The 12,442-nt window shown below is 35.3% G+C and overlaps 1 protein-coding gene across 1 annotated transcript in view; it reads right to left on the bottom strand.

Annotated features, from left to right (window-relative positions):
- CCDC148 (coiled-coil domain containing 148) overlaps positions 1 to 12,442 on the bottom strand; it is a 317,318-nt gene that overhangs the window by 225,586 nt on the left and 79,290 nt on the right. Inside the window, exons 3-4 of the mRNA XM_055572507.1 lie at positions 5,615 to 5,677; positions 4,109 to 4,230 (exon numbers count right to left, since the gene is read on the bottom strand). Of these exons, the coding sequence (XP_055428482.1) occupies positions 4,109 to 4,230; positions 5,615 to 5,675 (183 nt within the window). The 5' untranslated portion in view covers positions 5,676 to 5,677. The remainder of the gene's footprint in view (positions 1 to 4,108; positions 4,231 to 5,614; positions 5,678 to 12,442) is intronic.

Raw genomic sequence — 12,442 nt, 5'->3', positions numbered from 1 at the left:
CTTACCAAAATAAATTGAATTTGAATCTGATCAAGTCTCTGCAAATAACTACCAATTACTGGAAATACAAGAGATAGGAAAACATATTTAATGACACCACCAGGATATAATCAGCAAAATCCAGGCTATAAGAAACTATAAAGAACAAATACTATAATTTTTTCAAAAAATAAATTATAAGAATATAAGAGGATGGAGGAGAAAACCTTAAAAAAGTAAATATCAAATATAATATATGGATATTATTTAGATGCTAACTTGAAAAAAATTTGAAAAAATTGGAGACAATCAGGGAGATTTAACATCGATTATTTGAAATTATTAAGAAATCATTAACATTTTAATAGTAATGGTATTATAGGGTTTGGGGTTTTATAGCCCTAATCTTTTAAAAATACATAGTGAAATAATTATGGTGAATATTATAATATCTGAGATTTGATTCAAAATAATCTGTTATAGAGGGAAATTGTAGGTGAGAGTACAGTGGAAACAATGGTCAAGAGTTGTTAATAGTTGAAGGTGGATAATATCATGTGGAGATTAATAACTATTCACTCTAATGATGCAACTGTCCATATTGTAATGTATTTTACAATTGTAATTGTATTCTTGCAGTTGTCCATATTGTAATGTTTTTAAAAACAAGAAATAGTAGGTGGATTACTTGAGCTAGACAAGAAGAAATATTAATTCTTGCTAGGCAAAGAAATTCAAATAAAAATAATTGGAAATATCTCTTTTGTACTTAAATTGGGAATGAAGAGTTAACATTTAATTTACCAAAAATTGGTCTTGATTTTCTGCCCACCTTTACTCTTTGGCTTCAGGTCCAATCTCAGCCTTTGAAAGACTAGATTACTCAATGTGAGCATTAGCATCTGATCTAGCATACCATAACTTGTGCATGATCAATAACATAGCAATTATATAGGTCACTATCACATCAAATCAGTATAACAATATCAGCAAAACAAATCAGGGAAGTCTCCTGAATTTATTGTTAGTTAAAAATACTTATTGTTAACTGCTTTTCAAATATAGGTAAGCATTCTAGATATAAGTTGAAGTAAAAATCTTACGTGCTTTAAATGTTAACATTCTATCATTCAGGTTAAGAATGTCTACATTCAATATTGCCATAGTAAAGTGCTATAGTAACTAACAATGATTGTTGAAGCTGTTAATTTCATGTGCAAAGAATGAGCACATTTAATTAGTAAAATGAATTGAGAATTCACTGATAATTAATATAAATATTAAGAGAGAATGTGTTAACTATTTGACACTAAGAATAAAATATAATTTCTTAGCCAACATATTTTACAAAAAGTTAAACCACAATATAAGAAAGGATAACAGAGACAGTATTATCATAATTCTAGTTGGTGTAGGCTGTTTGATATATTAGCATTCATAACATTAAACAAAATAAATGTTAATAATTGTATCTAATTTTCCATTATCTAACTCCATCTAAGCCATGAGTCTTTCAAGAAAAAGTCCTATTTGGGAATTCTTCACATCTTAGAAGAATAAATTAAAAGCAAAATGTCAACTTGATATCTCTAAATTAAATGAGAAGGGAAGGATCCAAAAATCATGAAAACAACATTCCCAATACATCTTCCTTATAAAATAAAATAAAAAGTGAAATTTATAGAAAGCAAAGAAGACTGTTAGAAAATGCTGAGCTATGTAGGACACATTTTGTTCTCACTGACCAAAATTCAAAACAATAGATTTTACAAAAATGCTTTAAATGGATAATTCTTTATTATTATGAATCTATGGACACCAAAAATGAAAGCAAAAAGCTTGCCAAAATGATTGCTACAGACATTTTCAGTACTGAACCATATTTGGTAGTTTAAAGCAAGAGATTTCTTTGAGATTTGCCAAGTTATGAATCCCGGATAACAAGTTTTTTCTAGAAAATATGTAACTAAAAAGCGTCTTTGTAAATTATATTCTGTGAACAAAAAGGTACTTGATATTATTTAAAATATTGGTTGTAGATGGTTATTTGTTTAATCTCACAAATGAATAACACAATAGCCAGAGAAGCAGCCTAGTTAGCTGACAGTGTTAGGAAATTATTATCCCTGCACTTAATGCCAAACTTTAAAAATCACCTTAATAATTTAAAATTTGATAGCAATTCTATCCTCAAAGAGAAATTCACTTTGACCAAATATTGATTTTTAACATTCAGTGATTCCCCATTCAAAGAGGGGGAATCATCCAAAATATGTGTCTGGTTTTACACAGACATTCTTCAAGCCGATGGTCAGCACCCCTAACCCTTGCAATGCTCAAGAGTCAACTGTACATTTTCCAATACTGAAAAGGGCATAGATAAAATGTTTGTGGTGACATATTTGTTACAACAGTACTTTGGGAGAGAACTAAAAAAATTCATACTTTTTTGGCCCAAACATCCCATTCATGGGAATTTACCCACATAAGGTGTCTAGGCATAAAGATATTTATGGAAATATGATTTTCAATATCAAAAACTGGATACAAGCTACATATCTAATAATTGGGATGTGATAAAGTAAGCATCTTTTTCTACTTGAAGTAGTTATCATTCCTGTTTTTTTGGCTAATTCTTATTGTCCTTGAGATCCCAATTCAATGTCACTTTCTTAGAAAAGCCTTCCTTTCCACCCAATTAGTATCAAGTTCTGTTATTGTACATTAGACTTTTTTTTTTTTGGTGGGGGGTGGATTTAGTTTATACTTAGTGTGGGCTTCTAGGTGGCACTAGTGGTAAAGAACCCACCTGCCAGTGCAGGAGACTTAAGAGACCCAGGTTTGATCCCCTGGTCAGGAAGGTCCTCTGGAGGAGGGCATGGCAACCCACTCCAGTATTCTAGCCGGGAGAATCCCATGGACAGAGGGATCTGGCAGGCTACAGTTCATAGGGTCATAAAGTGTCAGACATGACTGAAGCAACTTAGCATATATGCACGCACATTCTTGGTACTACTAATTTCATTTCAGGGCTTATTTCATAAACACTAGCTTCTATTCTTCCTCTCTCCTGAAAATATTACACCCCATGAAGGTAGGTGTTGTATTTTGCTCACCACTGTACATTCAAGGCACATAGTAAATATTTATTATATGTATGAATGTGTACAATGGTATATATACAATGGATTAGCACAGAAGTCAGAAATATGAAAATGGCTTATTAGGATGATAGTCATATAAAAGATCTTCCCATAAATTTTCTTTGAATGTCCTGATAATATTAAATTATTTTAAAGTTGTATCTGAAACAGATAGTGCCCAACATTTTAAGTGGTCTCCATAGTTTGAGGGGACATAGCTCATGAATATATGGTAATTTCTCCAGAATAGGGTAACAAATATGCCTTGAAATCATGACAGTTGCCTTTTTAAAAAGATATTAACAATAAAAAGCAATGCAAAGCTAATATAGCACAAAATATTAAATACACATAAAAGTTTGTAAATTGCTTAGTTTGTTGCTTCGCCAAACCAGATTTTTGGATGCAACCAAGCAATGGAAATGCTATTTATAAAGTATTCTATTATTTGAATAAGAAGGAAATATATTGCATGAGCAATCCTAAACTCATCCATGATCCTAAAATATTGTGCACAATCACTTGGAACATTAACCTCTTTCAAATCTAGTTGAGGTTCACTTTTCTTAGATCAAGGCAAAAAGAGAATTCTAGAAAAGAGACACCTAGGGGCATATTTTGTGCTGCAGAAGGAGCTGTAAATTAGATGATAAGCCATGGCTAGCACTTTTTGTATTTTTAATTTTTTTAGACTATGTTAGAAATTGTTGAAAGCTAATGAAATAGCTATCTTTCTGAAAATAAAGTTGAATTCAGGCTTCATGGGATTGTTACGAGCAGTAAATGAGTCATGCATGTAAAGTACAGAGCCCAATGTCTGAGAGTATCCAATAAATGTTCCCATTCACTATTACCAATAGTTGGAAGATTCTAAAAACTACTTAGAATGTTATTTATTTTCACATTTCATTGTAAATATCATTTTACTTCCTAGCAATTCAATTTTCCAAAACTATTAATAGAAAACACACATACACGAATCTAACCTTTAGCTCTGTAGAGGCAGAAGCTAACTTTTTTGCTTCAGTTAATGCATGCAATTGTTGGTAGTCTACTGGTTTATACCTGGTGCTTCTGATTTCATTTTTCATATGAAATATCAGATTATCTGTTTTTCATCAAAAACAGAAAATGACAAAGAAACAATGTTATGTTATTGGAAGTCAAAATAGAGTTTTGGCAACATGTTGACTACTGGTCTTATTTTTAAACATTTTAAAGCAAATATAAGAAATAATATGTTACAATATTCATAGTATATTTAAATTCTATTTCTGGAAATTTAAAAAATATTACCACTATATTCCTCAAACAAAATTACTTCTAAAAGAAGATAAAAGGAATACTTCCATTTTTTTAATATATTGAGAATTTTAGAAAATTATACTGTCAAGATACAACGTGTGATCATTCTTTTTATTTAATATGTGTTAGTCATTAACTGTGACTATTTAAGTATCACATTCATATGAATCAAATTAAGTAAATATAACTTTTAAAGTCATAGTTGCATTTTTAACCTAGAAAAATTGACTCAGTTAAATACAAAAGAGATTAAAACTGATAGCTAAGAAATTTAATAGGCCAGATAAGATAAAAAATGATATAAAATGTGTGGGCAGGCATTCTCCATCCAACTATATAAAATGTCCTAGTTTAGCTTGATATTAACTATTTTGATAAAATAAAATATAGGTAGAGGATAGTCAAGGCTATGGTTTTTCCAGTGGTCATGTATGGATGTGAGAGTTGGACTATAAAGCTGAGTGCCGAAGAATTGATGCTTTTGAACTGTGGTGTTGCAGAAGACTCTTGAGAGTCCCTTGGACTGCAAGGAGATCCAACCAGTCCATCCTAAAGGAGATCAGTCCTGGGTGTTCATTGGAAGGACTGATGTTGAAGCTGAAACTCCAATACTTTGGCCACCTGATGCAAAGAGCTGACTCATTGGAAAAGACCCTGATGCTGGGAAAGATTGAGGGCAGGAGAAGGGGACAACAGAAGATGAGCTGGTTGGATGGCATCAATGACTCAATGGACATGAGTTTGGGTAAACTCTGGGAGTTGGTGATGGACAGGGAGGCCTGGCATGCTGCAGTTCATGGGGTCGCAAAGAGTTGGACACAACTGAGCAACTGAACTGAATGAACTGAACTCCAAGGCGAAGAAACATGAAGTATAAAAATTTGAGTAATTCAAGCATCATTACCTCAATGATGTGAAAAATTCACCTGTGCAATGTAAAGCAACTAAAATTTATTAAGTATATCATGGGTCTCACATGATGGGAAGAAGGCTCCAAATGACTTAAGGACAAGCACAGTGAAGGAAAGAATGATTGGTCTGATTACTGTGAGGAAACCGAAGAAATTTTCACTATGACCAAAAAAATGAACCTTCCATTATTAAAATTTTGCAAATCAACATTCTAGTTTTATATCACCCATAATCCACCATAAATCATAAAATAAGCTTAGAAGTAGGAAAAATACCTGAGCTATCATTTTTCTGAATTGTCATGAATAGTTGGTCTCTTTTATTCATATTTTCCATACCTGTCAAGGAAACAAAAGAGAGCTAAAATTTTACAATGTTATTTTAAAACCTGTTTTAAAGAAATGTTCACTGTAGTGATTGTTGAAATCAAGTTCCAGGACTGGGTGCCATTTTATTAAAATTTGTTTCTCTTTGCTCCTAGAAGCCTCCTTCCACTAGTTTTTTCTCTTTGTGCTTTTCCTGGTCTTGGTTTTTCTTCTTCCAATCTCTTACCTCTGTCAGATTGTCCCAGAGACTGGTAAATATTTCACGATTTAAAAATTGTGTGTTTTATCTTGAGTTCTCAGGAGGAAAGAAAGTACATAAATTACAAAATAAAGCAGCTAGACAAATTACTTACTACTTCTCTTTAGCAACACAGCTCCTTTGGAGGACATGGGAATGTGGCATCCACTTCTAGAGAGCACTTAATGCTTAGCTGTCACCTCCTCCAGGGTCGGACTCAGCTGCAGACAAAGCCCTCGCCAAGAGACACATCATTCCTGGAGCAACCCATGCCAAAGACAGAGTGAAGCAAGGAGGTAAGGCAAGCCCAACAGTTTGGGCTTAATGAAGGTCACTCTGATGGGTAATATTAGCTCCAGGGTCCTCTTTGGGGTTGACCCAGACTTTGCTGAACCTGCATGAGAACTTTTTCTTTTGCCCAAGCTTGCTTCCTCCTTTCTTTCACAGGTATGCATCCCTGATAAATATCTAGCACTCCAAATTCTGTTTCTCCTTCCTAAGAACCCAACCTGCGATAGCACTGAACTGAAACAACATCTTTTTACGGCACATCCAGGGCAAGAGACTAGTCAAGTTGTTCCTCAAAAGACAGTACACATTTTTCATATATTTTTGTTCACTATCTACTAGGTTGAATTACCCATGTCTAGTGGTTTTTGCAGTAATGTAAATCTTCTTAAATGGAAGAAAAATTAGCAAAAATCCATATTTTCAGAAACTCTGCCAAGTTACCAAGAATCATGATGATTGCTCAACAGTTTTAGGGGTAAGCCTCAATGTGTAATTTCTTTAGGGTCTCTGTTAAAGAATTTTTTTTAAGTCTTTCACAAATTGACAACCCTCCCTACTGACTGGTTTTTTACTCACACCCATATCCTATCAATTAAGAGTCTTCCTCGTTCTGAAAGATTTTGCACGTCCAATCTGTTGACCTGCACTGTCTCCGGCACCCACCACCTGGATGACAGGAGCATTGCACTTCGTACCCTTACAGTGCATCCTCCACACAGCAGCCCGAGTAACCTTTTAAACGCTCTAACCTTACCTTGCTTGAACCTCTTCAGTGGTACCTATACCCTTTGAAATAGTATCCCAGCTTCTTTAAATGATCTATAAGGTCCTGCATAATCTTACCCTTGGTCATCTCTCTACCCACATTTCAATCACACCAGTCATTCTGTTTCTCAGACCTACCAAGTTCATTCTGCTTCAAGGTCATCCCACTTGTGGTTCTCTCTTTCTTAAAGACATTTCCTTCTTCTTTTTGCCTGGTTGGTTCCTTCCCAACCTTCAGCTTGACCAGCATGTCACCTCTTCTGAGAGATCCTACCAGATTTTTCCATCTAAATAAGGGAGGACCCTTGTTTCTCTCTCATTCGATTCTCTTCGTTTCCATGATAATTTGTATTTGTCTTCACATTTTCATGGTTACTGATCTGATATCTGTCTCCCTCCATGCTTGTCATATTTCTGATTGCATCCCCAGTTGCTGGCACAGAGTAGTAAGTGCTCAATAAATATTATTTGTGGAAATGAATAAAAGGTAGCTGGTGATAGCTAGATATTTTCTAGCTCCTCAAAAGAACTGAAACAACAATTCCTAAATTCACACTGTAGCCTCACTCTCCTAACAATAACCTTGCAATTTTTAAAAAGCTGCTTTGATGTATAGCCAACAGAGAAGAATGACAAGCTTAAATACCCTCAGGGCCATCCAGTAAGTTAAATGAGAGAAGTGGCAAAATATACAACCATAAGGACTGCAGAAAACATGGAAAATTGAAAAGTATTCCATGCCCAAAGATAATCAAATATACATTTTTTTCTTTTTCTAAAAACAAGTACTAGACAAATAAAGCAAACTCGGAAACAAATTTGTTCTTTTATTCAGCAGCCAGTTTCTGAGCTCTGGTCTACTCCTTTTCACATCTAGTTTTCATTTCATTCTCCCATGCATAACTGAACAATCTAAGTTTGCATCTCCATCCAAGAAAGACCTCACCAGTTCTCTGACTGGTTTTAGTTTTTCCTCCTTGGAGAGTTGAGCACTCCCCAAGGATTTAGGATTGATTTCCTTGGGCTTAAGATGATAAGACTGAGGCTCTAAAATAAGATGGGGTTTTGCAGATTTCATTTCGGTTACCTTGCATGCATGCTCAGTCGCTTTAGTCATGTCTGACTCTTTGCAACCCTATGGACTGTAGCCCACCAGGCTCTTCTGTCCATGGGATTCTCCAGGCAAGAATACTGGAGTAGGTCATGCCCTTCTCCAGTTCAGTTACATTGGTCTACCCCTATTTAATTTGTTCCTCCTGGTTTTCAGAGAAACATCATGAAAGCCACACCATGTTTCTCACCATTTCTACAAAAGGAAGCAGAATTTGCCACCCCAAAATATGTCTCCTTAGAATAGTATTTTAAACTGGTCATTTTCTAGGAAACAGCAGACATGGAAAACACTCTAGGGGCCCACGTTAAAGTTTTTTAATGATATGACCATTTGGCTGCTATATTTGTTCTTTCACTTGGAACAGAAGGTATTATTAATCATATAGAGGCATTAACAAAATTTATGTAGCAGCTTCAAATAATAACAATCAGGCCAATAGCTTGCTCAGGTTGAAGTCTCTGTGATTAAATTGGGGTCCTATAGAATTCAATGCATGGTCCTCAGGAGTCTAACTGCTTCCCAGTGAGAAACTTGAACTATAATACACACTGAGTTAATGAGTTTTGGCTTTTTATACATGAAGTGTCTTCTGATGTAATTCGTCTTAACACACATACGTGAAGAATCAAATTTCTGCTCTGAATGATCCTCTTCCTAGTTTAGGAAAAATACTAGGAAAATAGTTTGGTTTAGGAAAATCTTGGCTTAAATCTTTACTAATGGCATTGTTACTCCAACAATTTTGATTACAATTTGTGTGAGTATGCCATTTCCACTTTATGCTTACTAGTGAATTTGTGAAAAATTCAAAGTGGCAACTTCAGCCCATAGTTTAAATGCTTTGGGTTGACTAATGGCAACTTGAACAGAATTTTCCATGTTAAATAATTTAAGAACACTTAGTTTTAGATATTATTCCATGTTCACATTATGTGACATTTTAGAAATTGCTTATAGTGTTGTCAAAATAAGTCTCTTAGATCTACCCGATTACTGAAAATATTTTAAAATGATATATTTTTATGAGAAATTTACTATTCTGTAGGAAGAACATGGAGAAGGCAATGGCACCCCACTCCAGTACTCTCACCAGGAAAATCCCAAGGATGGAGGAGCCTGGTAGGCTGCAGTCCATGGGGTCGCTGAGGGTTAGACACAACTGAGCAACTTCACTTTCACTTTTCACTTTCATGCATTGGAGAAGGAAATGGCAACCCACTCCAGTGTTCTTGCCTGGAGAATCCCAGGGACGGGGGAGCCTGGTGGGCTGCCATCTATGGAGTCGCACAGAGTCAGACACGACTGAAGTGACTTAGCAGTAGGAAGAACATTTTGATATATAATATAATGATAGCCTTGTAGTAGCTTCTGCTGCTGCTGCTAAGTCACTTCAGTCGTGTCCGATTCTGTGCGACAATGGACAGCAGCCCACCAGGCTCCCCCATCCCTGGGATTCTCCAGGCAAGAACACTGGAGTGGGTTGCCATTTCCTTCTCCAATGCATGAAAGTGAAAAGTGAAAGTGAAGTCGCTCAGTCGTATCCAACTCTTCGCGACCACATGGACTGCAGCCTACCAGGCTCCTCCATCCATGGGATTCTCCAGGCAAGAGTACTGGAGTGGCTAGAGGGCTGAAAAAACATTTTAATATAATGTTAATTTTATCAGATATGATATAGAATCTAAACCTAAAAAAAAATTCACAACTTCAACTAGTTTCTACAGGGTAAGTGAACAATCAGGACTTCTCTAGAGATGAGAACAAAATAGCAAAGAGGCCATTTGTACAATAAGGCAATCTTTCTACTGTGTTAAAATTTGTATTCTGTGACCAGGGATTGAACCTGGGCTCCCTGCATTGAGTGCCATCTTAGCCACTGGACTACTAGGAAGGCCCCATATTCTCTTTTAAATTCTAAGCAGAATGGCACATATTACTCCTATAATGAAACATTATGTTTTGTAGTTGGTATAAGATAAAATTATCATCCTGGAAAAACTAACGGAAACAAAGGGTAAATTATGAGAGCTAATAAAAATGATTACATAAATTATTCAGTTGCATTATAAATATCTCAAAATTAGACATAATGGGAAAAGATCTCATTCAAAACAGCAACCACGGGAAGGACTTCCCTGGTGGTTCAGTGGTTCAGACTTCACCTTTCAATGCAGGGGTGAGGGTTAGTTAGATCCCTGATCAAGGAGCTAAGATTCCACATGCCTTGCCTCCAAAGACCAAAACATAAAACAGAAACAATATTGTAACAAATTCAATAAAGACTATTTCACTGTTCCACATCCAAAAACAAAAACAACATAAAAAAGGAAACAAAACAAACAACAAAAGAAGAGCAACCAAACAAAACAAAATATCCTGGTATAATCTGTACATGAGGAGAAGGCAATGGCACCCCACTCCAGTACTCTTGCCTGGAAAATCCCATGGACGGAGGAGCCTGGTAGGCTGCAGTCCATGGGGTCGCGAAGAGTCGGACACGACTGAAGTGACTTAGCATAGCATAGCATAGCATAATCATACAAAAGTTTATAGAACTCATAAATTTGTAGAACTCGTAAAAAAAAAACACAACAAAATGTAGTACAGGAAATAAAGCTTGGATAGAGAGAAACAATGCTAATTCTGTGTACCAAACATTTAATAGTGGCAACTTTGGGGTAGTAAGATTATATTTCGGAGAAGGCAATTGCACCCCACTCCAGTACTCTTGCCTGGAAAATCCCATGGACGGAGGAGCCTGGTAGGCTGCAGTCCATGGGGTCGCTAAGAGTCAGACATGACTGAGCGACTTCACTTTCACTTTTCACTTTCATGCATTGGAGAAGGAAAGGGCAACCCACTCCGGTGTTCTTGCCTGGAGAATCCCAGGGACGGTGGAGCCTGGTGGGCTGCCGTCTATGGGGTCGCACAGAGTCGGACACGACTGAAGCGACTTAGCAGCAGGATTATATTTGATTTTGATTTTTTCTTTTTGCTTGAGCAGTTTCTAAATTTTTCTCTTTTTAACAGAAGAAAAACACATTTTAAAAAATACTAAGCAGGAACAAATAGTTATTTCACTGTATTGGGGGAAATGCTACTGCATTTTCCACATTTTACCAATTTAAAAAGAAACAATTTCATGATACCAAGGAACCTTTAAAATGTGAACTTGATTATAGCAATGTAGTTTTCCACTCTAATACTGAATTGAATGATTTCTTACTAACCTTTTTTTATTAAAAGACATGATCTATTAAGTACATTTGTAGAATTTCACAGAACTTGAAAACATTAGCATTAAAATATTTACAAAATCGTATTTTAATTCTCTATAAAGTGTTAGCTGCTCAGTCATGTCTGACTCTTTGCGACCTGATGGACTATAGCCTGCAAGGCTCCTCTGTCCATGGGATTCTCCAGGTAAGAATACGAGAGTGGGTAGCCAATCCCTTCTCCAGGGGATCTTCCCAACCCAGGGATCGAACCCGGGTCTCCTGCATTGCAGGCAGATTCTTTACCATCTAAGCCACTAGGGAAGCCTTAATTCTCTCTAGGGAATAAATACATATATTAAGTTTTTTTTTTAATTATAAAAGTATTGGTTAAATAGCATCAAACCGTATAGAAAACTATAGGGTAAATAGTTTCCAGCACTTGTATTTAGCCCTAATAGTCATTTTTAATGTTTTCTTTTCTATTCTTTGAAAGACTTTTTTATGTATATAGAAGTACACATCCAGTTTTATACAAATGCAAGCATGATATATATACAATTCAAAAGTTGCTTTTATTTTTTCCTTTTTTTTTTTTTTAACTACACCACATAGCTTATGGGATCTTAGTTTCCTGACCAGGAATTGAACTCAGGCCCTTGGCAGTGAGAGCACAGATTTCTAACCACTGGACTGACAGGGAATTCCTACAAGTTGCTTTTCATTTTATAACCTGATTATATTTCTATATCATGTTATTGATGTGTCCATGTTTATATATATACTTATCTTTAATGGCTATTAAATGACATACTAGTATGTCATATATATGTTACTATCATCATCATTATTTATATTATATATATATATATATATATAATCTAACTAGTACAAGAATCCATGAAAGAAAATTTCAAAAAAATTCTGCCCTTTTACTGTAAAACCAGATCCATAATCAATGAAAATCTATAAAAGTGTCTGCCCTTTTACAATTCTTATAAATTTGCTTATGAAGCAAATTCTATATGTAGTCAACCTTTAAGAATTTTGCTATTTTTAAGCCTCTAATAGCTCAAAAAGGAGAGCTTAAATCAACCTCGTTAATGAAAAGGATTCAAATGCAAACCTAATTATCTCAAATGCTTTTCCAGTAA

This window comes from Bubalus kerabau, chromosome 3, assembly GCF_029407905.1.
Source record: "Bubalus kerabau isolate K-KA32 ecotype Philippines breed swamp buffalo chromosome 3, PCC_UOA_SB_1v2, whole genome shotgun sequence".
Classification (NCBI taxonomy): Eukaryota; Metazoa; Chordata; class Mammalia; order Artiodactyla; family Bovidae; genus Bubalus; species Bubalus kerabau.
This window is presented reverse-complemented; position numbering and strand designations above follow the sequence as displayed.